This window comes from Neomonachus schauinslandi, chromosome 10 (genome assembly GCF_002201575.2).
Source record: "Neomonachus schauinslandi chromosome 10, ASM220157v2, whole genome shotgun sequence".
NCBI lineage: Eukaryota > Metazoa > Chordata > Mammalia > Carnivora > Phocidae > Neomonachus > Neomonachus schauinslandi.
Genome location: NC_058412.1, coordinates 104,205,001 through 104,229,964, shown reverse-complemented (window position 1 = coordinate 104,229,964; position 24,964 = coordinate 104,205,001). Strand labels below are relative to the sequence as shown.

Here is a 24,964-nt window from a genome sequence, read left to right as displayed (position 1 = left end):
CGTTTCATTTATCTTTTTTTTTCCCCTTTTACTTACATTTTGACTTCAGAGAGAAGAAGGAATTAAAGAAGAAAATGGACAAAAAAAGGCAGGAGAAGATAACAGAAGCTAAATCCAAAGACAAAAGTCAAATGGAAGAGTAAGGAGAAAGAACCCCTTCTCTCCCACCTGTCACCTGGGGATTATTTTATTCTGTTCAGGATAACAGCTTCTTAACCACCTAAAGACACATCTGTGAAATTTCTCCTCTAATTAACCTTTCAAAAGATCCCTTTAGTAAAGGTTTTAACATGGAAGTCAAAGAGCAGTTCAATAAATGACTAAGGCACACCCAGGGATCTTTCAGATACAGATGGAGTAAAGAGTTGCCCTTAGGAAAAAACCCAGTCCTCAGTTCCCGTACTGTCGGGCAACCTTCCCAGCATTTAGCTTGCTTGCCCTTGGGCAGACTGTACCTTTCTTGAAGCAGCAATGAGATTGTGGAAAGTTGTGTGAACTTTCACCTGAAAGTCTGAGATTCACCTAGGATGATTTCATATAATAATCTAGTTGTCATTTGCTCTTAGGGAAAAGACAGAGATGATCCGGTCATACATCCAAGAGGTGGTGCAGTACATCAAGAGGGTACGTCAGTTAATCTCTCTCTGTTTTGCAAACCATGTATGAATGTTTGGCAAGCACAGTGTGAGCCTCTGAAGGGAAATGCCATGCCTTGTATCCATTTATCACCAGCACCCAGAAGAGCTGCTTTACACAGGAGGCGTTCTGTAATCAATGTTTCTGTAAGTTTAATTGCAAACCTATATATAAAAAGGCTCATCTAAACATTAACAAAAATGTAAAAAGAGCAGAATCTATAGATCACCCTACCCCACCCTGTGCCCCATCACCGAGGACCAACACTTACCAACAGTCTCCTACACTTGTAAGGGTAGTTTTTGATCAGGATATGAAATAATTCAATGTACGCCATAGATCTGAAAAGCGTTCAAGTTTTTCTGAAAACATTCCCTTGAATGTTCAGATGAAAATTACTTTCTTTGTAACTTTCTTATAGTTAGAAGAGGCCCAAAGTAAACGGCAAGAAAAACTTGTAGAGAAACACAAGGAGATACGTCAACAGATCCTGGACGAAAAGCCCAAGGTAAACTGAACCAAATAATAATACACAATAACTTCATTTTCTTTCCATTCAATTAGAATAAGACCTCTGTAGGTCATGTACCTTGCACACAGTCTCAGATCTGTTCTTACATGGTAAACTCCTCTATCTTCCTCAGCCATGGTGAAAATCTTTCTAGCAATATTCAGTACATATTTATCATCAACTGGTGAGCTTTACACATTGCAAATACTCGGAACCCAGCTCCTGACATCTTGGTTGCAGTTAGTGTGAGGTGTGGTTCCAGGTATCTTTGAAGTACCTTCCCTCTCTCCCTGCCAGAATAGGAGAATTAGAGGAATTAGCTAAGCCTCTTCTGCTCTGATAAAATATTGTAATGGTGGACTCTGTCCAGCAGGGGATGTCCTGTACCAAAATCACCCTGGTTTTTTATCCAAAAAATGTTCTCATAAACCAGAAAAAAAAACAAATATTTTTTCCCCCTGTAGTAATAGTTTATTGTAGCTCTTCTTTAAAATTACCTTATCCTTATTATTTGGTCAAAATCAAATTCATGAATATTAACTTTAAGCAAACTGATCATCTGTGAATCAAATACTTTTAGGTTGGCAAACAGCATCTTGATTTTAGATCATTACATACATTTTGATTCATCACTGAATATTTGTCTGTGAAAAATGTGCTTTTCAGTTTTATAATTATTCTATGCGTGGTTTAAAATATCTACTCTAAAAGGTATTGCTATTCCATACAAGTACTCTATGAACCTGCAAAGCTTAAAAGTGTTATTTTCGTTTCATGGTATAGTCCATTCATCAATTTACTTCTTATAGAATTTTTGGGGGATAATTCTAAATATATTTTTGTGGTTATTTCTGCTCTTCTCCTTTTGTATTTATTAGAGATTTATTTAATATTTTTAACTCCTATGTTGCCTGGCAATATAGATGAAGCAGTAATGAAAATCTGAGAATTAATAATTACTTAAGTATGCTGCTAATTTTTATGGTTTTCATGTAAACATGCAATTTGAATATTCTTAGCCATCATCTTGGGTTGATTATGCATTAGTAATAGTTTTAAGATAATTTCAGAAATTGCTATATTTTCCATTTAGGATTGATCTTTCAAAATGTTTGGAGCAAAAGATCCAGGTCCAACTAGAATTTAAGAAATGCATTAACACCTTAATAATCAGTCCCAGGTGATATATTCAAATATATACATTTTCAATCCATGCTGTCTGAATTCACATGTCATTATTTTGTTCACTGACATAATATACCCTGGTTAAAATTGCTCTCATTAACCAGTTTTTGTGTTAAAAAAAAAAAAAATCTCTCTTGTGAGACATTGTTCTTCCTACAGAGTTTTATTTTGCTTTGTTTTTGTTTTTGGTCTAAAAATGTCAGCTACTTGTCTTATAGATACAATGCAATCACAAATGTGTTTCAGTTATGTAACAGTATAAAAAACCCTAAAAAGATTCTGTTACTGTGGTAGGTCATCATGATTAAAATCAACTTTGGTAGGTGTTAAAGCACCTTTAAACTTCTACACTGGATATAACTAAGCACTAGAAGAATAAGTGTTGGACAACTTACCAGTCAAGGTGCATTCTATAGCAATTTTACAGAAAACCCAGTTAAAACTGGCTTACACAATAATAAACTTAGTAAGTCCTGTTATTGGAAGTTTAGACATGTCAGAGTTTGAGGATGGGTTAATCTAACAGCTCAGCAACCTCATCAAGAATCCAGGTATTTGTAGAATTTCCACCATGCCATCTTACTTTGTTGCCTTTCATGCCTAAGCTGTAAACCTGTTGTCACAAGATGGCTGCCATAGCTCCATGCATCACAACATTACATAAAACCATTCAAAGGCAAAAAAGGCACTGTCTTCATCTTATAGGATTAAGGAAAACCTTCCTAAATCTTCCTGATACCCTTCTCCCCATTGGCTAGGATTGTTCCATATACCCATTCCTAAAACCAACCATAGGCAGGAAAGTGTCATTTGCATGACTGGCTTAGTGCAATTAAGGCTCACTCAAAGGGGTGGAGGGGAGTCCAGCTTCTCCTCAGTGTCATAGTCAACAGGCACCTGAACAAAACTGATGTTTTCTTATCAAAGAAATAGAAATAGCAATTAAGTAGGTAATTAACTGTGTGTGCCACTACCATATTTATAACAATTTCCCATTTCTTCTTTTTTGGCCTCTTAGCAAGAGATCTGAAGTGTTTCTATAAATTTATAGCAGTTCTTTTGCCTTCATTTTTGTTTTGTTTTGTTTGCAAAATTCTGAGCCTGTCTGCACATGATCAGTTTAGTCTGTCCAAATATAGCTAATAATCAGAATCAAATGGTGCTATGGACTGAATTGTGTCCTCCTAAAATTCACATGTTGAAGCTCTAACCCCCAAAGTCATGGTATATGGAGAAAAGGCCTTTGGGAGGTATTATGTTTATTTATTCTATTTTTATTTTTTTCATTTTTATTGACATATAGTTAATATACAGTGTTATATTAGTTTCAGGTGTACAATATAATGATTCAACAATTTATACATTCCTTAGTGCTCATTATGATAAATGTACTCTTAATCCCCTTCCATCCCTCCATCCACCTCCCCTTTGGCAACTACCTGTTTGTTCTCTGTATTTAAAGTCTGGATTATTTGTCTCTCTCTTTTTTTTTTTATTTGTTTTGTTTCTTAAATTCTACATATGAGTGAAATCATATGGTATTTGTCTTCCTCTGTCTGACTTAATTACCTTAGCATAATACCCTCTAGCTCCATCCATGTTGCTGCAAATGGCAAGATCTCATTCTTTTTTTATGGCTGAGTCATATTCCATTGTATAAATATACCTAATTTTTTTTTAATCCATTTACCTATGGATGGACACTCAGTTTGCTTCCATATCTTGGCTATTGTAAATAATGCTGCAGTAAGCATAGAGGTGCAGGTATTTTTTCAAATTAGTGTTTTGGGGTTTTTTGGGGGGTAAATACCCAGTAGTGGATATATTGGAGCCTCCATACTATTTTCCACAGTGGCTGTACCAATTTGCATTCCCACCAACTGTGCATGGGGGTTCCTTTTTCTCCACGACCTCACCAGCATTTATTTCTGTTGCCTTCTTTATGACTGTAAATAGGTACCATAATGATACCTTTCTGCTTTTCATCCATGTTGCCTTTATGATCATCTTGTGTCCGGATTTGAAGATCGCCTGGAGATTTTTGATTTCATGTCAAACGAAAGCATTTCTTAAGAGGTGTTCTTCAAGGCTTAAAAAATGTTGTGCTTGGGAACCATGATTTTAACAATAACATAAGAAATCATGACAGTTAATATTGTAGGACACAGTGGCTAATCAAAAGAAATGTCTGTGATAAGAAGGAACAATAATAAACAGTGAAGTGAATAAGATCAACTATAGGTTATGTGGAGAAAGAGCAAAGCACAGGGCAGCAAATATAGGCAAGTTAAAGTCCAGGCCCGAGTAGCATTCATCCATGCTCCTGGTAATTGTTGCCTGTGGACCAGAAATAGGATAGCACTGGCTTTGAAATAATCCCTCTTCACATCCAGTATCAGAATGGCCTTTGAAGCTCAACATAGATATGAGGGAAATTAACAAAAGCAGAAACAATACAGAAAAATAGTAACTCAAGGGAATGAAACTGAACAGCAGTGTTTATAAAAGAGGTTAATGGAGTCACTTGCATTCAATCAGAAAGATGAGAAGGTGGAATGATTTTATGACATCTAGAAATTTATGAGCTGTTACATCGCTGAATGTTGGACAAAGTAATTGAGTTGACTCTATAGTGGTAATATTAAAGATAATTGCAACCTTCCTATGAAGAGGACACATGACAAACTTTGCCAGAGGTTACTGAGGGGAGTAGAGTTCCTTCTTCAAGTATTTTAAGATGCAATAAGCAGTTTTCTACCTTGAAACCAATAATAGCTAATCTTTTGCTTACAGCAAAAATATACACTACATGGCATCATATTTCTTCCCGTTTGTCAGTTTCTTTCACCAACATGTCAAATATAATCACTTAATTTCTCTTTGTCCACTTATTCTAACTAATGTAATAATGTGTTTAATGTTCCTAACCTCCTCCAAAACAGGGAGGAAGCTATTTTTACATGCCTATATTCTCCTAGTATTATTATTTTGAGCTGTTCTGAACCACAATCACAAGCTGCATAATTTTCCAAGCCTTCGATAACCAAACAACTCTTTAAAAATCGAACAAGTATTTTTTAACAAAAGAAATTTGAAAAGCCAATTGCTGAAAGACAACACTTCTTCAATGGCAAGGAGTTCTGGCTGGATGTAGAGCAAGCTACATATGAAGATTAATTCAAAGTGTAACCTTCTAACCTTTTACTCATCCATGGGCTTATGATCTGTAAGTATCAACTCAAGTTCCTAAAATTGTTACCATCCTCCAATAGAGCAGTCAGAAGACAATGTGCCTCAGTCAAAACCATTTCATTTCCACCCTTAGACCAAGAACGTCCATCCTACTGGCACATATTTGGTAGGGAACCAAATTTGGCCAGCCACAGTATGAAAATTTATTTTAGAATATCCAACTTTGTGACATGCACTAAGCCTTTTTCATATGTAGAGTCCATTTTTTCTCCACTAAAAAAGAGATCAATGAGTCTATTCCTTTTGTATGTAATTTTTGAGGGCATTGGGGAAAATGGAAGTAGGTGATTTCTAGAGGCAACTTATGCAATAGATAAATATTTTGGCCCTCAATTTGATGTAGAATTACACTGTGCATTCCTGTACATAAGTCCCTCTGAAATTTCTTAAGTTACAAACAACAGTAGACATCCTTGAAAGAGAATATTTAGTTCCTTTTCAGTAAAGTTCTAAATTCTGAAGAAATGTTCAGTTGCATGTATCCTAGCAGTGAAATATTTTATTCAATCCCTGAGTGTATGCTATTTTCAGCTTTGTTCCAGGTCTGTCTTTTTATGAAATCTATAGCTACAGAGTTCTTAAGATGGATGCAATAAACCCCACCAATTATATAAGTGACATAATTGGTTTCCTTGGGATTTCCATCCCTGGATTTGCCAAAGCCAATAGGAAAAGGGTATATGTGTACAAAGGGTGATAGAAACAACTCACAACCCAACTGCCAGTAGAGAGAAACCATAACTTCTGTGGTCACGTTCAACTCTAAACTGATTCATTATAAAAAGGACATTCTGCCTTTCTCCTGAACACTTCAAAAAGATTTATTTTAACATGCTGAAGCATCGTTAATCAGACTTGCCCCAAATCTGCTGCAAATATTCCAATGTATATTGATCACTTCACAGCTACTGGCTCTCATTACAAGAAGAATCATCTTTTAAGGGGTCTTTTTAATGAACCGTTTCCATAACCTCATAAAACAGTCAATAAATGTGGAATTTACTTTTTCTCTGACATTAATTTGTCTTTGATGCTTCTTAAAACAGGTTTACTGTTTTAAATTGAGCTCATCAATAAGAGAGAATTCCAGGAAGCTTTAGGGCATTTTAATTTATAAGCGGAAGAACATTTCATCATGTGGCCTACTGGCTCTTATTTATTTTTTATTTTTTTCCTCTACCAGGGGAATATAGACTGATTTTCCTCATTTCCCTGACATCTTTAGAATGAACAGGATGAGTGACTCATCCCTCTGGGTGAAGTTAGTCTTGTCAGACCTACCACTGGGCCCTGAGACAGAACTCTCAATGTTGTGATTTCAGTCCTGCCTTCCCAGTGTTCAGGGAGAAAGAGACTAGGGCATTTAAAGTAAAAGTTTCTTCCTTACATGATTCATTTATGTATTCCCTGATCCTTTGTGACTCGGTGGGGAAATGTGGTTTCTCCCTGCCATCACCCATTGGACCTTCTCAATGAAGCTAGACCAGAGATTGCAAACTGGCTGCCCATTAACTATGTTTTGCTTGTTGTCAAGTCTTGGTAGACCCACCCAATGATTTGGGTTTTTTGGTTTTTTTCTGTGAAAGAAACTTCTTTTTCATTTGATCAATGTGAATAATTACCTTTTTAAAAAGTGTAGCTATTCATTATTTTCTTGAATGTGAAGCTTGGATACATTGAGTCTCCTTCTGGGCAATACTAGAACATTAGAACCATTTGACTCTGTCTCCTCATGATTTATTTTTGAAATTTATTAATAATTGTGTACACATTTCTAAACAAATAAGACTTTTTTATTCTATGTTATACAGTCAGTGTTCATTTAGACTTATCTACATATTCACAAGATTTTTTGTTCAGCATTCTATCTTGTGTCTCAGACTGTCCATTTGGGACCATTATCTTCTACATCCTTTAGAAGATCTTTTTATACAGTCTACTGATGGCAAACTCTGGGGTTTTTGGTTTTGTTTTCATTTTTGTCTGAATATGTCTTTATTTTACCTTCATTCTGGAAGGATACTTTCACTGGGTATAAAATTTCAGGTTGACAGTTATTTTCTTTTAGCACATTGAAGATAAAATTGCCCTGTCCTCAGGCTTCTCTTACTATTGAGAAGCTGTTAGTCTCAGTGTAATTCTTCTGGTAATAGCTTGCATTTTTCCTCCTTTTCTTGCATTTAGGATTTTTTTTCTTGTGTTCTGTGCAGTTTTTCTAAAGTGTATCTAAATACGTGTTTGAGGTGACTAGATGGGTAATTTTCCTCACTTCTGTAGAAACTCAGCCATTGTGTCTGCAAAAATGGCTTCATTCACATTATTCACATAGAAAATAAAATAGACCTTTTACTCCATCAACTCAGTCTTTTAACTTTTTTCAATATTTTCCATCTTTTTGTTTCTTTGTGCTACCCTATGGACAATTTTTCTCTGACCCTTTTTTTAATTTACCAATTCTTTGTTACTGCTCTTCTACTTTTCCACTGAGTTTTTAATTCTAACTTTTGTGCTCTATTTGATTCCATAAGTGCTATTTGGTTTATTTTCAAATCTACAATTTGAATGTCTGGCTTATTGTAGGGAAAGTTTCCCCTGAGATTCCTCATTCTGTACAGGCCACAGGCTTTGAGTTGTGGCCCCACCCTACCAGGCTTTCAAAAGATGAATTCAAAATTTTCAGCATTAGCAAAAGGCCATCAGGGCAAAAGTGGCTTCCCTGTCTAGGTTCTCTGTCTAGGTTCTGTAGTTTGGGCCTGATCATTCTTTAAATTTTTGTGGTTCTTAGGTTCTTTAAAGAAAATAGTTTCAATCTCGAATCCAGATTTTTTAGTTGTTTTCTGTGAGAAGGATGGTCCAAGTAACCTAACCAGAAATAAAAAATCTCCACATGGTGTTTCTTATATGTTTGAATTCATTAACATCTGTATTGGTTGGAGTTCACCTAGAGAAGCAGAACCTGCAAAAGATTGAGTCTTTATCACAGAGCTGAACACACACACACCTGGCCCAGCAGGAGGAACAACTAAAGAAAGACCCAAAGAGAAGGGAAAGTGATTCCAGACCCCATTCAACAGATCTGCAACAGCATGTGTGTGTTACAGATGCCTGCTGCCTCCCTCCTCAAGCCCTCCAACTCTCAGGAGAGTCTCCCCTATAACTCACCCTACCTGGAAAGGGAACTCTTGAAATGTAGTTCAGCCTAGGCAAGTCAGCACGTTACAAAACCCTCATGCTATTATTTAATACTTGGAAATTTTCTTATTTAAAAAAAAAAATTTCTCTTTAAAAATTAGATTATATCAGTGTACCTGGCTGGCTCAGTCAGTGGAGCACGTGACTCTTGATCTCAGGGCTGTGGGTTCAAGTCCCACATTGGGTGTAGAGATTACTTAAAAATAAAATCTTTTTAAAAAGTTAGATTATATGATTACAGAGAGCCAACATGTAAACAAATCTCTAAGGCAGAGAAGAGGCTCGCCTTAGGCCTGCATGGCATTCCCCAGGTTGCCTCATGGATTTCTGTTATCTTTTAGCCCCTGTAAGGCAACTGGGTTTGAGATTTAAACAAAATTGGAGGAGAGATTCACATGGTTGTCATTGATCCCTCCCCCTGTTCTCTACCCCATTAGCTTTCTTTCCCCTTCCTTTGTTTCCTAAGGATAAGTAAATGTGGGAGTGCAGTGATGGGTATATAGTTTGGAGGGAAGGGGATCCAAAGAGAATACTCACCACCTGCTAGAGCAGAGAGAGTATACGTGTTGATGGGGTTCATAGTCTTCCCAGAAAGTACTAAGATTAACATCAGGAATTTGGATGAGATGGACTTTAATCCCATTGACTTTCATCTGCTCTTAAAAATGAGTTCACACAACCACGGATGGCCCACAAAACCTTTTGGGTTGACTTCTACTCTGTGTGCCTGCCATTGTGCATGATTTATGTGAATTTTGCCAATAGTAATTGGATGTTTTTTCCCAAATGTATCTCTAGTTTGTTTTTAAAGCCCTGCTTTGGTATAACCAGAATAATAAAAATAGCCAAACACACACACCCTAAATACTATTTAAGACAAGGAATGTAAAGATTTCATTACCTCTGGAACCACTACGTGATTTTACCATGGTCCTCAACATTTTCATGGGAAAGATGGCAAATTCAAACCAAGAGAAATATGTACCTGTAGAATATCCAAAAAGGAAATGTCCTGGTGCTTTGAAACATTTGATGAAGCAGCATGCAGAGACCAGAGAAAAAGTTATTGCAGAAGGAAAAATGCACAATCACTGAGCTGAAAAATGCTAAAGAAAATTTCAGTTCAAAATAGGAAAGCAGTTTCTAAAAGCAAGAGTCACATTCTCTGTTTCCCATGTATTCTGCCTAAGGCCAAATTAATGTAACAAACATACCACTTGGAGTCCTGGTTATGCATTTTTTGTAAATAAATGTCAATTGATACAAGTCTTCTACATTTATTATAATCATTTGCTGAGGATAATCTTTGAATTTGACAAGGAGTTCTTTGACTTTGTAGCTGAAACCGAGGCTCAAGTAGTATTTCCATATTTCAAAGAGTTTTACATTTCAAAGAGTTTTATCAATACAGGTGGACTTAACTTTTGCTAATGTTTGTGATGGAATAATAAACAGTTCATGATGTTTCTGATAGTTTGCATGGATTCTCCACTACATACCCTCTGTGACCATCACACACACACACACATACACACACACACTCACACACAAACAACCTGATACAATCAGGGGAACTTAACATGTTTAACTATTTTGGCATCAAAATGGATTTTCCCCTCCCAAATTATGGTAGCATATGGGAAATCCTGTCTCAGATAGTAGCCAACAGCATGTATATGGTTTTGTGACATGGAGAGAATAGGGATTATGTTGTCTTCTAGCTTTGGCTGGAAAGGACTTTTTTCTCCTTTTCCTTTGAATTTTACATATTTTTTTTAATAGTTCTTAGATTTTAGGAACTACATAATGAGCTGTTGCAATTCTTTAATTGATTATTGGGACTTTGTTCTAGGTGGGATCACAAATACCGCAGGACTTGCAAAATATTATAAAAGAGTTAGGACATCTTTATAATTGTTAAGGTACCAATTGCAGCACCATTACCCCAGTCAAAGCCACCCTCATTTCTCAAATGGATTTCTCAATAGCCTCCTAACTGATCTTCCCACTTCCACATGTGCCCACTCACAATCTACTCCCAACAGGGCAGACAGAGTCATCTTTTAGAACATAAATCAGCTCACTCCTCAGTTCAAGACTCTTTAATGGCTCCCATCTCTCTGAGAAATAAAAGTCTACAAGGTCCGACATGATCTGACTCCACTTTGCTGTATCCCCTCTTTGTTTCCTCATTGACATGCTCTCTGCTCCAGCCAACCTGGCTTCCTTGCTGGGACCCAACAACCCAGGCCAATGCCACCTTGGACTGTTTTATGGACCTCTGCCCAGAATGTTCATCTCTCAAGGGTCTGCTTGGGCACCTCCCTCCTGTGGCTCAAGTCTTTGCTCAAAGCTTTCTTTTCAAAGAGGCCTTCCATGACCACTTTACTTTCCACTACTTCCCCATTCTTAGTATCTCCTCTTCCTTTTATTCTGCTCTACTTTCTGTGTTTCCAGAGCATTTATCACCTTCTCTCATTAGGTCATTTACTTCTTTCTTAAGTGTGTCATTCAGTGTTGATCCCTCCCCAGTGGAACACAAGCTGCATTTACATTGGAGGGCAGGGGTTTGGACTGTTTTGCTCACTGATGCTCTTGAGTTCTAGGCACCCAAGAACAATGCCTGGCACATAGTTGGTGCTTGATACATAATTTTTTAACAAACAAGTTATGCAGAGGGCTAACAAAACTAACTTCATGTATTTAAAAAATAGTTTTCTCTCTTTGAGAGAGAAAAGTATAGCCATTCGGCCCAGACTCATTGGGCTGCTTTGTTCAGTTGCTGTCAGGGATTCAATACAATCTCTTTTCAAGTTTCTTGACAGTAGTGGGATTTTGTAAAGAATTTCTTGAAACTGCTAGTTGCGATCATATTTCACATCTAATTCCTACAGAGGGCAGGCAAGAACCAAGGAGAATTCAGTTGCCAATCCCATTGCATTTGTGGTCGGAAGTGTTGGAATAGACAAAGGATATGGAGATTTTAAATCTCCATTCTAGAAGGTACTCCAAGAGAGCTCCCAGACCAAGAATTTGAAACAACCGATGATTAGAAATCAATTTCAATGCCACAAAAATGACAGCCTCCCTTTTTTTCCCACACAGGGGGACGGTTCCTCCTCATTCTTGTCGGAAACTTGCCATGAGGATCCCTCTGTTTCCCCCAATATTACTCCCCCCAACCCTCAAGCTCTCAAGTGGTGACCACCGTCCTTCCGGCCAGGTAGGACTGGATGGGAGGGGTCGCTTTTGAGAGAGGGGTGGCATGTGGCCATCAAGTTTACAGACATCTTGGACTCGCTCCTTTATTTTTCACGCCGCCCCCATCCCCCACCAGCCTTTCTATATTCCCATCCTTTTCCTGCCATAGTTTCTAGCTACACCCATGATGCACCCTCATCTTTACCTGTCTTCCCCTGGTATTCATTTTTTCATCATTGTTCTCTCTCTTCTTGACATCAATTCCATTCTCCCCTATTGTCTTCTTCCCCTTTCTTCATTTTATTTCTCTAGTTGCAAAACTGGCTTCCTTTTAGAACTCAATCTTTCTCTCTTAAACTCACACTATTATTTCTGCTTTTGAGACATTTTTAAGTTCCTACTTCTTGCAGCACTGGTTGCCCACAGTCTTATTATCTTAAACTCCAGTGGGATTAAATGAACTCTCGGGGAGTCTTCCTGACCACTCCATTCGATTGACTACACCCGTCCTTTTAAAAATCCAGCAAAAATCATTGTATTCCCACATGATGTTTTGAATTCAGGGGATAGCTCAGGATTTCCTGATTCTCTAAAATCAAGAGCTCTTGAAAAGACCTCACTCATAGGGATGCTTGGGCCAGGGCCTGCTGGTTGAAGCAAAATGAAGCTCAGATGTTAGAGAGGACTTTAACTTGCCAGAGGAAATGCATCATGAAATCTATTGTATTCCTCTTGCTAATAAGAAAACTGGCCAAAACCATTCCAGTGCGTGTGCATTTCAGGGAGAAAAGAGGTGTTATTGTGATTATAGAGAAAGCAGAATACATCTATTCTAATGTACTGAAAGCAGAGACCTACAATGAGGCTTATGATGTTTTCATCTTCAAGCACTCATTGATCAGTGAAGCAGAACGTTTAGAAACATGTTGAAGAATTAGTGAAAACAACAACTTTACTGGGGAAAAAAAAAAGCTGTAATTTCCTTCTTGTCCTCTACATCCATCAGCACATGCAGTGATGCTCTAGCTCAGCACTTTTCAAACTTCAATGAGTGTATGAATTATCTGGAGATCCTATGAAAACGCAGATACTGATTCTGGAGGTCTGGGTGGGACCTGAGATCTGCATTTCTCACCTGATTCTAGGGGATGCCCTTGCTGCCACATTTCCATGGACCACATTTGACAAGCAGGGATCTAGTACATTCCTACCCCTCCTAGTGGTAGCACCTGGAAGAAAAAGCTTTAAGCTGCTTTCCCGGAGGTTTACTGTATTTTAAGTTTTTGGCCTAATCACGAGCCTGAACCCTTTGAGACCTTTTTATTTTTTTACTACGGACTGTGACACTATAGAAAGGCAGAGAATGCCATCTGAGAGCAAAGCCCCAGCCTGGCTATGAATTCCTTCCCTGTCCTACCCAAGGTGATGACCTTGTTCCTGTGGTGACCCCGTGATAAAGTCCACATGGAAAGGTGGGGCAGGGGAGGGGCAGGCAATATTGATTTCTCCAGGAAGGCATCAGAAAGACCTTGACAATGTCTTCTTCATTTGTCTATAAATGTTCAGGGCATTTTTTAAGTCATCAGCTATCAGCATCATTGGATTTTTGCTTGTTTGTTTTTGATGCACTTATTGTTACTCTCCTGGTGTTTTTGAAAGTTATTGTGAAACATTTAATACCACAGGTGGGATATTGAATTCTCTCCAAGTTGGTAAATGGCAATGAAGCTCAGAACACATGACTTGGGTTTTGTTTTTCGAAACAAATGCAAGAGAGACCTAAGTACCCCATTTTGGTTGCTGTGCTCCATCAGGCTTCTAATGGCTGGTCCTCGACTTGTTTTTCCTTTAGAAGGTCAACTGAGCTTCCTGCGTAGCAAAAATATTGTTTTCAATGAGATAGGTATTCCCACAATACCTGGACATTAAGAAAATCTTTAATCACACCGTGAGTTTGGTCCCTTCAGCTTTTCACATATAAAAGGCAATATAAAAATAAACCAATTTCTCATGTTCCGTGGGAAAATAGGTTTCATTGCTAAAACAGAACAAAAAAATTGCACTGTTTTGTATCTGAAAAAGAACAAAAAGTCCTTCTCTACCAGTATATGAAAGGTACATTTTGGGCCACGTTTAATATTTCCCCCAAATGTTTCTCGCTTACCTCATGTATTTCCATTGATAGACTACGGCTGAACACAAAATGAATGAATAAAAAGTAATAGTAGATAAAGCCATCATGCATTTGCTAGAAAATAGTGATTTTTTTTTTCCTCTAAGATTGATCCCAAGAGTACTCTTCACATAAATACGTGAAATTTCACAGAAGGTGGATGCTTAACCGACTGAACCACCCAGGCGCCCTGGGGCTTCTCCAAATTTTGCTCTAGAGTTTGAGTGAAGGGAATTTCCTTGAGGTAACTTACGAAACATTTAAGCAAGAAACAAAGAAAATTTCCTAGTGTAGGAACATCTAAATACTTAGATTCCCAAGGGTTATTGTGGGTCTCTTCGAAGATCTTTAAATGTGGCAACAAAGGGGCTGTCTACAAGCACAGCAACCTTTTCCTGACCTCCTTTGTGTCCAGAAAGAGTACGATTAATTAAACTCAGGAGTTTGCCACTGAAATAATAGGTATGAGATCCAGAGAATTCAAGGTGTTGGAGGACTCATTAAATAGGGTTGCATAAATATCATGCTGAAAGATTTAATGAGTCCATAGGGTCACTTAAAGAGCAATGAAGCAGAGATGACCTAGAAAAAAATAAATTAGAATCGATATTGTGCTTCTGAATTAACAACTATAGATTGCTATATTAACACCTGAGATTAATTCTATAATTACATCTTAATGCATCTTCGTGTTCTCATGCCAGGAAAAATGAAAATTGCTTATTTTTAGCATTTTACTTGCCAATCATAAAAACACATTTATATAGGTGTGTTTATTTCTGTGATCTCTAGGAACCATGAATGCTTTAAGGAGCTGCAACTAGGTAAATAATGTTCATTTTTTTCTTTTAATAATTCAACTAATACTGGATGCCTACTGCATAGCACGCACTAGGCTAGATGCTGGGACAATAAAGCAATGCAAAAAGATGCAAAACTTGCCCCCCCCACCTCAAATTGTTTACAGTCTAGTGTAGCTCTGTCCTACAGAACTTTCTGCAGTGATGGAAACGTTCCATGTCTGAGAGCTCAATGCATTAGCCGCCAGCCACAGGTGGTTATTAAGTATTTGAAGTGTGGCTAACGCAACTGAGGAATTGAATTTTAATTATATTTAAATTTTATTTAAATTTAAGGGCAAATAGCCACATGTGGCCAGTGGCTAACATACAGGCAGCACAGGTAGATGGTACGCTGAATCTTCATTTCTAACATGTAATCTACCTTTTATTTTTTTAAAGATTTTATTTATTTATTTGAGAGAGAGAGAATGAGAGAGAGCAAGCACATGAGAGGGGGGAGGGTCAGAGGGAGAAGCAGACTCCCTGCCGAGCAGGGAGCCTGATGCGGGACTCGATCCAGGGACTCCAGGATCATGACCTGAGCCGAAGGCAGTTGCTTAACCAACTGAGCCACCCAGGCGCCCCGTAATCTACCTTTCTTTAAGAGATTTAAAGGTGGGGGCGCCTGGGTGGCTCAGTCATTTAAGCAGCTGACTCTTGATTTTGGCTCAGGTTGTGATCTCAGGGTCCCAAGATGGAGTCCCACACCAGGTTCTGCACTCCTCAGGGAGTCTGCTTGATGATTCTCCCTCTCCCTCTACCCCTCCCCTCATGTTCTCTCTCTCTCTCTCTCTCTCTCTCGTCTCTCTTTCTAAAATAAATAAATAACTTTAAAAAAGTAAAGGATTCAAAGGATTTGTGTTAGGACAAAAACACTAGATCATCATTATAATAGAGCTGTTTACAGGGGAGGAAAAATGAAGGCTTCCCAGAGGTGGTGACCCTTGACCAGTAGGATTAAGTAGGAGTTTATCAAGCAGAGAAGCAGACAGGAAGAAATTCCTGGTGACCTCGTGACAGAGCCTAAGGTATGAGTATCATGTTAACTGCTACGGAATTGCGTTATTTGCCTGTTGTATTAGTCAGTTTGGGCGGCTGTAACAAAATATCTCAGACAGGGTGGCCTAAACAACAGAAAACTTATCCTCTCAGAATTGTGCAGTGTGAGGTCCAAGGTCAAGGTGCCAGCAGGGTTGGTTTCTGTGAGGCATCTCTCCTCAGCTTGCTGACAGTGCCTTCTTGCTGTAACCTTCAATGGCCATTGACCTGCCCTTGTGCACAGAGAGTGCTCTGGTGTCTCTTCCTCTTCTTACAAGGATGCCAGTCCTGTCAGATTAGGATCCCATCATTATGACCTCATTTAACTTAATTATATCCCTAAGGACCCCATCTCCAAATAAGTCACCTATGTTGGGGCTTCAGCATAAGAGTTTTGAAGAGACACCATTACATCCATAAAACATGTCATTCATTCAATAAGCAAATATCTTTTTCTCTGGGTTCTTTTTTTTTTTTTCCTGAGGAAGTGAGACATACCTCACACTCAGCTCACACAAATGTATAGAAAACTATCATCTATTGATCTAGCATATGATGATTCTAATCACTGCTTTTGATTTACCTACTGATAGATACATAGAGTTCTAGAAAATTAACAAGTACAGAAAACACCTAAATTAGGTGTGCACCTCTCAGAACTCAAGTGTAATTAAATATTGCTCAAGCAAATATTAATATTAATTTTCCTTTATTCTCTGAAGACAAGCCAGTGGTGACTTGGAGTTGGTCAGACTAGCTCGCAAGAAGTTAATTTTCAAAATTTTCAGGGATTTTGTGAGCCAGTTGTTAAATGAGGCCATTATAAAAATGTAAATTACATACACTTAAAATTAAACAAATTATATTAAAAACAAAGGTAACAAATACCCAGAACTCAGCTCACAGATGTATGCAGGGTTCCTATTGCTGCTTACCATAGCCGCAAACATTATTACCCATCCATTACAAACAAAACAAAACTTTCTGCTGAAATGTAATTTATTACCTTTTTAAAGCCTGTATTTCTTTGTTTCCTTCACCAGAAAGGGGCAGTGCTGCCTTGCTGACCCATGGACTCTCAGTCCCTGCATATAAAATATTTTGGGGGCAACAGAAAATTTCCTTGAAACATAAACATAGCATTGACAACATCTTTCTAACCCACCCAGTAATGTCTTCTACCTGAAAATTGCCTCAGCAGTAACGTAAGATCCCTCCCACTTCTAATACTACCCTGCAGCTAATACTAAGCTTATACTTACTTGCCTCATTCATTTGAAAGGGGACACTTTTGTTCCTACTGAAAGTTTTAAGTGACAATAAGTGCAATAGAATAGAAAACCTCTGGGGTAAATAGTGGTTTTCAGGTTAAGCTTTATATTTTGTAGGAAACATTTCTCCCCACTGTTGCTCTTTTTTTTTTTTTTTTAAGATTATATTTATTTTTTTGAGGGCTAGAGTGGGATCAAGAGAGAGGGGGCACGAGCGAAGGGGTGGGGCAGAGGGAGAGGGACAAACAGACTCCATGCTCGGCGCGGAGCCTGACAGAGGGCTCCATCCCAGGACCCCAAGATCACGACCTGAGCCGAAGTCAGATGCTTAACCGACTGAGCCACCCAGGCACCCCTCCACTGCTGCCCTTTTATAACACTTCCAGACAAATAAGGGGGTGCTCATATTTTGAAAATGAAATGCCATTTGGCAGAATTCACATTTAATCATTGATTAACACTACAATTAAGTCATGCTTGTGGTCTCTAAAATCTGGAGCCCAGGAAGTAAAAATACCTGTCTAAGATTACAGAGCAAATAGGGACTCAGTTTCTTGCTCCAGGTAGACACATCAAATGGACACCACAATGCATCTTGCTTTTTCTTGAAAACCCTGTTCCTTTAGGATTTCTTATATCACCATAACACTGTATGAAACTCTTACGAAGGTGATTATAGAAGAAATTCAAGCAGCAAAGATTAAGTGATTGAAAGTTTTCACCCTTTCTCTGGGTATAACTTACATCCACAAAAATCTGAGAATCATGAATATAGAACAAATTTGAGTATAGAATGGCTAAAATCCTTGGCAAGAGAGGGAAAAGAGAAGGGATCCCAAGACTGAGATCCAGATAACTCTTTATTTTAAGAGGTCTGATAGAAGAGATAGAGCCTGAAAGAGACAGAAGAGGTACAACCCGTGAGATAGGAGAAAGACCAAGACTGTCAGAGAAGCCAAAAGGAACAAAATGATGCACAGTGACTACAGCGACTGAGTGGTACAGAAAAGGCATCCTTTGACTTTCATAACCAGGAGGCCCTGGTGCCTTTGGTATTAGTGATGGGTCGGTAGGAAGGTGGGAGTGGGGACCGGATAAGTGTAGGAGAAACAGGAAGCAAGGAATGAGGGACTGCTTATCTAACACTCTTCCAGAAGTCCAGACTCGAAGGGAAGCAGAAATCTGGAATAGTCATGGGTAATGTAGGGAATAAGGGAACATCCATTTGAGAAGAGCTTAATCAGTACTTCTAACTTAGGGTCCAGTCTAGTTTACCTTGAGATGACTAAATAAAATGATTGCCAGGCAAGAATAGGGAAAAAGGGACTTCACCCAGTTTACTGTTGTCAGGGTTGTGTTTTTCTGTGATGAATCAGAGTTCTTCAGTGGAAGAACAAGATCTTAATGAGCATGTGGCACAAGCTATCAAGAACGATCAAGAACAATAAAGGGTTTCCCTAGACACCGGTTAAATGTTGGGTCGTTTTCTCTTGCTATTTAGTACATTAATAATAATACTGATAGAGCTTGCTTCGTGATCCCCAGAGCTAATCCACAAGGGCACAAAGCCTGCAATGGTGGCTACACAAAGTATATGTAGATCAAGAGACTTCCACATTTACCGCCCGGTAATTAGAATTTACTCTGCCTTGTGTAGCAATGAAACTACTTTGCACATAATAAACTGATATATTTTCTTTTCTCTTTAAGCATCCTCCTTCCCTCCCTATCCTTCCTGAATCATAGCTCCAGGAAAAGGAAGGACTGGGCTCCCTGAGGGAGAAGGTTCTCATTAGCAGGGCAGAAATCTTGAAAAACAAGAGATTTCAAGAGGGGAAGGGATTTTTCCAAATTCCTTTAGCTTCTTTGAACACAGACAGCCTAAGGGGCTGGAGTCTTACCATACACCCAGCGATGACAGGACTTCTAGGTGTGCCACAGAGAAGGAGGAAAGTGTGCCCCTTCCAACCCTGAGAACTGCGGGAAGAAGTAGGGCAAGAGAATAGAGCAGCAGGTGAGGTTTGTCTGTATCTCTGTCGCTTCTCTTCTCCGGGTGAAATTCTGGAAGGTTCCCATATCATGTGCATCTTAGAGGGAATAGGAAAGGTCCTGTGTGCCCTGGTGACAAAAAGTGGTGCTACTGAGGGGGCTGGCGGAAGCCTAAGAACAAGACAAAGATGCTCCCTCAGGCCAGTTGGCTCAGACCATGGACTCAAGCGGCGACAACCAATCAATCACCCCAGAGGGCCAGCAGCCATTAGTCTGGAGAAATCTAGACCAGCCCCTTTACAGCAGAGACCTATGAGGATATAGGAGGAAGCCTTTTAAGTCTGAGCCTGCTGAATCCTCTTCTCCTGCTTTGAAGGCAGTCTGAGTTCTGAAATAGACTTAGCCACCATTTTGAGGAGCTAAAAATCAGAAGGACATCTTTGAAAAGCTGAACTTTACCCAAAGAGACTGATTCGTGCAAGAAGCTTTTAAAACCAGTTCTATAGGGAGTGGAATTTGGAAGCAAGTCTAAGGAAATTGTCTTTTCTTTAATGGTTGGAAAAGCTTGGACAGCTTTCCTTTCTGCCATTAGAAGTGTGGCTCCTGCACCTCCAGGGAAAGTGGTTTGGGGACGTGTTTCCGCTGTGACTCAAATGACTACCGTTTCATGGGCAGACAGCTCAGGGGCTGTGGTGGGCACTGCTGGACCCTCCAAGTCCATTGAAAAGGAATAGGTCTCCTGGGAGTTTGCTAATCTGATTGCAGGTTTCCTGGACACCGTGTCCCCTCCCGACCCAACACCTGCTGTGGCAGAGAGATGTTTGTAGTGAGGTGAATAACAAACAGTTTCATGAAGGTTGAGTCACAGGGGAACAAGAGTCACACTGGCCTAGGTGGAGCCAGCCTCTTTCTGTTTTCTCTTAGAGTCTTCTCTACCACATGGAACTCTTGTCAAAAGCTTCGGCAAGATTTTTAGTCAAAGCCTTTAAATTCACATGTTGAGAAGAAGTGTTTGCTATTTCGTGGCTGAAAATTATGTTCAATCCTGCTGAGCTAGAACCAGAAATTTGTGTCTTTTTGAAATGGGTATTCCATCTGTAACTGCTCAGAATGTCTTTCTATTAAGATCGGCTCTAAAATAAGATCTTCCTAACAGACAAATTAATTAGACTGACTCTTGACAGTCACTCTTTTGGTGATATTTCAGTAGATTTAGCCTATAGATGTATTCCTAAGTGAACGTGTGCCCCTGCAAGGGCCCCGAGTTAGCAACACTTTCTGCGTGACCGGCGAGTCTTCTCTCCATCCCGATGTGACTGCCAGAATTGGGCTCAGCTGGGGGATTTTGAAATTGCTGTTTCTTTTTCTTTAAACCTTGTGCCTAAATATATTGTTCGGTGTTTTGGTCAGAGTTTTACCACAATCATTTATATTTCTACAATCCCTCTGTATGTAAGTCCTGCCTGCAAACTAAAACGTGAAAACAGCTATTATATGAGACTTTACGAGATTCCCAAGAAGTCAAGTGAAGATATCCAGGGGGCCGTCAGCTGCACTGCACTTGTCATCGTTTTCACCAGGATTCTGGCCTCTAGGAATATTCTGTCTAAAGATTAAAGCTATTTTGGGCGCCTGGGTGGCTCAGTTGGTTAAGCGACTGCCTTCGGCTCAGGTCATGATCCTGGAGTCCCGGGATCGAGTCCCACATCAGGCTCCCTGCTCAGCAGGGAGTCTGCTTCTCCCTCTGACCCTCCTCCCTCTCATGCTCTCTGTCTCTCATTCTCTCTCTCACAAATAATAAAAAAAAAAAGATTAAAGCTATTTTAATTGGAAAACCTAGAGACTGCAGATTGAGAATGATTTCATCACCCAGATCTCTCATCTTGGAATTATAGTGCTCACTCGCTTATCAAAGTAGAATAGACAATAGGTGTTCTTTTTTAAAATCTCTTATCGCTTTAGGGGGTTAATTCCCTAATTCCCAGTAGGTTAATCGCCTGACTCTTGATTTTGGCTCAGGTCATGATCTCAGGGTTGTGAGATTGAGCCCCGCGTTGGGCTCCATGTTGAGCATGGAGCCTGCTTAGGATTCTCCCTCTCCCTCTGCCCTACCCACCCCTAAAAAAAAATCAGATCAAATCAAATCTTTTATCTCTTGAAATTGGAGGGCAATGTATTTGAAAGTAGCACTCCATCCCCGTCTTTACATGATACATACAGGCATGCATATATATATATGTTTGGTGTGCATATACATATATATATATAAAATATATAATACATAAATATTAAGTATGTAGACATATTAAAAGCCAGATTTACTCATTGTTTTGGTACATATCTCTAATCTAAAGAAGTCTGTGTTGGTACACAATAGCTTATTACCAGTAAAATTGTATTATGATACAATACTGGGAAGGGATGAGTACCCCTGAGTAATAGCTTCTTGTCCTCTTTGAATTTTGCACCATGCACATTACCTATCAAATGTGTTAATCCACTGATTTTTTTCAAAGCACATGCAAATATTATTACGCACATCCTTCTACCACGTCAGCAGCAAACAGATTCCAAAGCGAGCACACCTCACCGTGTCTTGCCACACAGCTATCTCTACACTAGCTATCCAGGTAAAATGTCCATTATTCTATAAACCCAGTCCCCTTTGATTTCAGGTCACATGCTTCCCTTGCCTGTTGTGCGGATGTCCGGTAAATGTAATTTCTGCTCTAGCACATTGTTCCACTCTACTTTCCTTTGTGTTCCTGCCTTGATTCCTTTTCAGCTGCTATCAATTTATGCACCATCAAAGGGGGAGGGAAGCATATTAATTGAAAAAATGGATTACATAAACTTGAGGGCTTCGCTTTCATTACCTCCAGTGTCCAGGAATGGCATTTCCCCAGATTTATCCTTTCTGACTTAACAGAGGACTTTTCCACTGGACTTGTGACAACATCTTGTGTTCAGACTCTAGTGCCATGCTCTGCTCTTTCCATTATTCACACAAAAATGTGTTGATGAGCATGGGCACATTAAATTTATCACCATCCAAAGATGGGGGAAAAGCTACTGCTAAGCCTGAGAAACCCAAGGTGGAGAATTCTAGAAAATTACATAGACAGTAAGAAACGCAAAGGGTTTTGAAATAAGCTGGACTGATGCCTTCATTTAGCAGATGTGAAAAGGTGCCAAGAGAAGTCCACTTACAGATAGTGGTAGGACCAGGCCAGAAATCTAGTCTCCAGCTTCCTTATTTTGTTCCCCCAACCTCACTCCCTGCTCCTCTCTTCCCCCAGTCATATTCTGTATCAGTGAATTGCAATGCAACACATACAAAAAAGAAATAAGACCTATACGGGCTTGAAGATTAAAAATTATCTGCTGATTACAAGACAATTAAAAACTTATAGAGTAAAAAAACAGAATTTCATTATGCACCAAATGCAATTTAAATTTTAAAAGTCAACAAATTTTCCTCTATAGCGCAACAATACCATTTCTCCCACTCTCTCTCATATATAGTTAATATATATACACATATAATTATGTATAATAATATAATTATGTATCATAGAAAACAACAGAAACTATAAAACAGGTAACACGTATTTATATAACCTATGTGTTGATACTCTTGAGGAGTCTTGTGCATTTCCACTGGACAGATTCCTTGAAGTGGTATTTAAATGGTTTCTCCTAAGATGATAGTTAAGGGGAAAAAAAAGTCCAAGAATACAAAACAGGTGATAATACTATATAGGAGATCAATATATAATTAGAATGTAGAAGGCAAATGGAAGGAAGATAACTGATTTTGCAGAAAAAGAAGGGAGAAGCAAAGTGCCCAGACAGGCCCCCAAATAAGAGGGGCACCAGAAAGAGAAAACTGAGGAAAGCAGATTATGAAAGAGATCGGATAAGAGACATTTTCACAACTGAAGAACATTAGTTACCAGACTGAAGAGCTAAGTGATTGCCCAAAAACAAGAAAGAAAAGGTCCTCAGTAAGGCCCAACACTGGGAAATTTTGGAACACCAAGAACAAAGAGAAATGCTTAAATATATCCAGAAAGGAAACTATCAGTCATAAATTAAAAGTCAGAATGGGATCAGGATTCTCTACAGAAATTCTGGAGGTTTGAAAAAAGGGAAGTCAGCTCTTCAAAATTAGGAAAGGATTTAATGGAGGATTGATATATCTATTAAGCAAGAGAGAACTCAAAACCATGTTCAGACATGCAGAATACCAGATCGCCTATATATTTTTCTAAAATGCAAAACAAACTTGATGTCTGTGTATGTGCAGAGGTATGAATATGAATAAGAATAAATAGAAAGTTCTTGACTTATACACATTGAACTTTTAAACAGTGGTTAAGTTGAGGGAGGAGGCTGGGATTGGGGAGGTGGTCAAGGGATGCTTTCTAGCTATCTGTATTGTATGTTTGCATGTGTTTCTGGAAATAATGTATATATTATCTGGGTGATCACAAATATTCTGCATTTTAATGTAAAAGACTCTCTTACTGCTAAAAATTAGTTTTAAATGGGAGATTGTTTGAAATTTAAGCTTTTCTCTAACCGTTCATCTGGATCCACTTCTTCCAAGAACCCTCTTTCTTTCTATTTCTGGTTTTAAAAAAATCCAATTCAGGCTAAAAGAAGCCATTATGAGTCCTAGATATCATGGCATTTCTGTTAATGAGCCCTTCAAACTTGATTGGTTTTTAGTAAAATTACAGTGATTCTGAAGCAATCCTAAATTCACCTGTTTCCCTCAGCTGTATAAAAATCAACATCTGTCGCTGATGATCTAAGCTATGAAAACATCAAAAAAGCAAACTGGAGAGACCTGAGTTTCCAATAAAAACAAATAAAAACTCTGTATAACTTTTAAAATATGTTTAAATGCATCAGTGAATGGGAAAGAAATTAAGGAATGGTCAAAGCACGAAGTCTAAGTAAAAGCAGGTACCCAGAGAGGCCAACAGCAGTAAAGCTGTTTTTCACCTTGAAATTATCTGTCAAGTTGACATTGAGCTTAGAGTTTTTTTTTCCATGATGTGTGGGTAGTGGAAGAACAGGAAATGAAGTCAAAATGAGGAGTCTAATAAGGGACCCACTCCATAAACCTGGGATTGCAGAGGACCACACTACCTCACAGCATGCATGAATAAAAAAATGAACCCATCATCTCAAAGAATTGCAAGAAAATGGTTGGTTTAAAACTTGATGTTGAATAGAGGAGGAAAAATTCTCCCTGAGAATTCATGATCACAAGCTACCCTCATGTGGGTTTGAAGCCTGGATTCACATCACCTGACACACTCAGGATTTAGTTTAAACATGTCCCACCCTGGAAATCTTCTGGGCTCCTGGCATAATCAATCAATTTGTCTGTAACGGAGCCTATCTACAAACCAGAACTTATGCTATTATTACAGTTAAATTCCAAGAAATATCAGGGGTGCCTGGGTGGTTCGTTCAGTTAAGCATCCAACTCTTGATTTTGGCTCAGTTCATGATCTCAGGGTCATGAGATCAAGCCCTGTGTCAGGCTCCATGCTGAGTGTGGAGCCTGCTTAAGATTCTCTCTCTCCCTCTCCCTCTGCCCCTACCCCCTCTTCCCATGCACTCTCTCTCTCTCTCTAAAAAAAAAAAAAAAAAAAAA

General features: G+C 38.8%; 1 protein-coding gene across 1 annotated transcript in view; it reads left to right on the top strand.

Annotated features, from left to right (window-relative positions):
- PLCB1 (phospholipase C beta 1) overlaps positions 1 to 24,964 on the top strand; it is a 679,194-nt gene that overhangs the window by 592,117 nt on the left and 62,113 nt on the right. Inside the window, exons 29-31 of the mRNA XM_021688914.1 lie at positions 50 to 139; positions 567 to 624; positions 1,058 to 1,144. Of these exons, the coding sequence (XP_021544589.1) occupies positions 50 to 139; positions 567 to 624; positions 1,058 to 1,144 (235 nt within the window). The remainder of the gene's footprint in view (positions 1 to 49; positions 140 to 566; positions 625 to 1,057; positions 1,145 to 24,964) is intronic.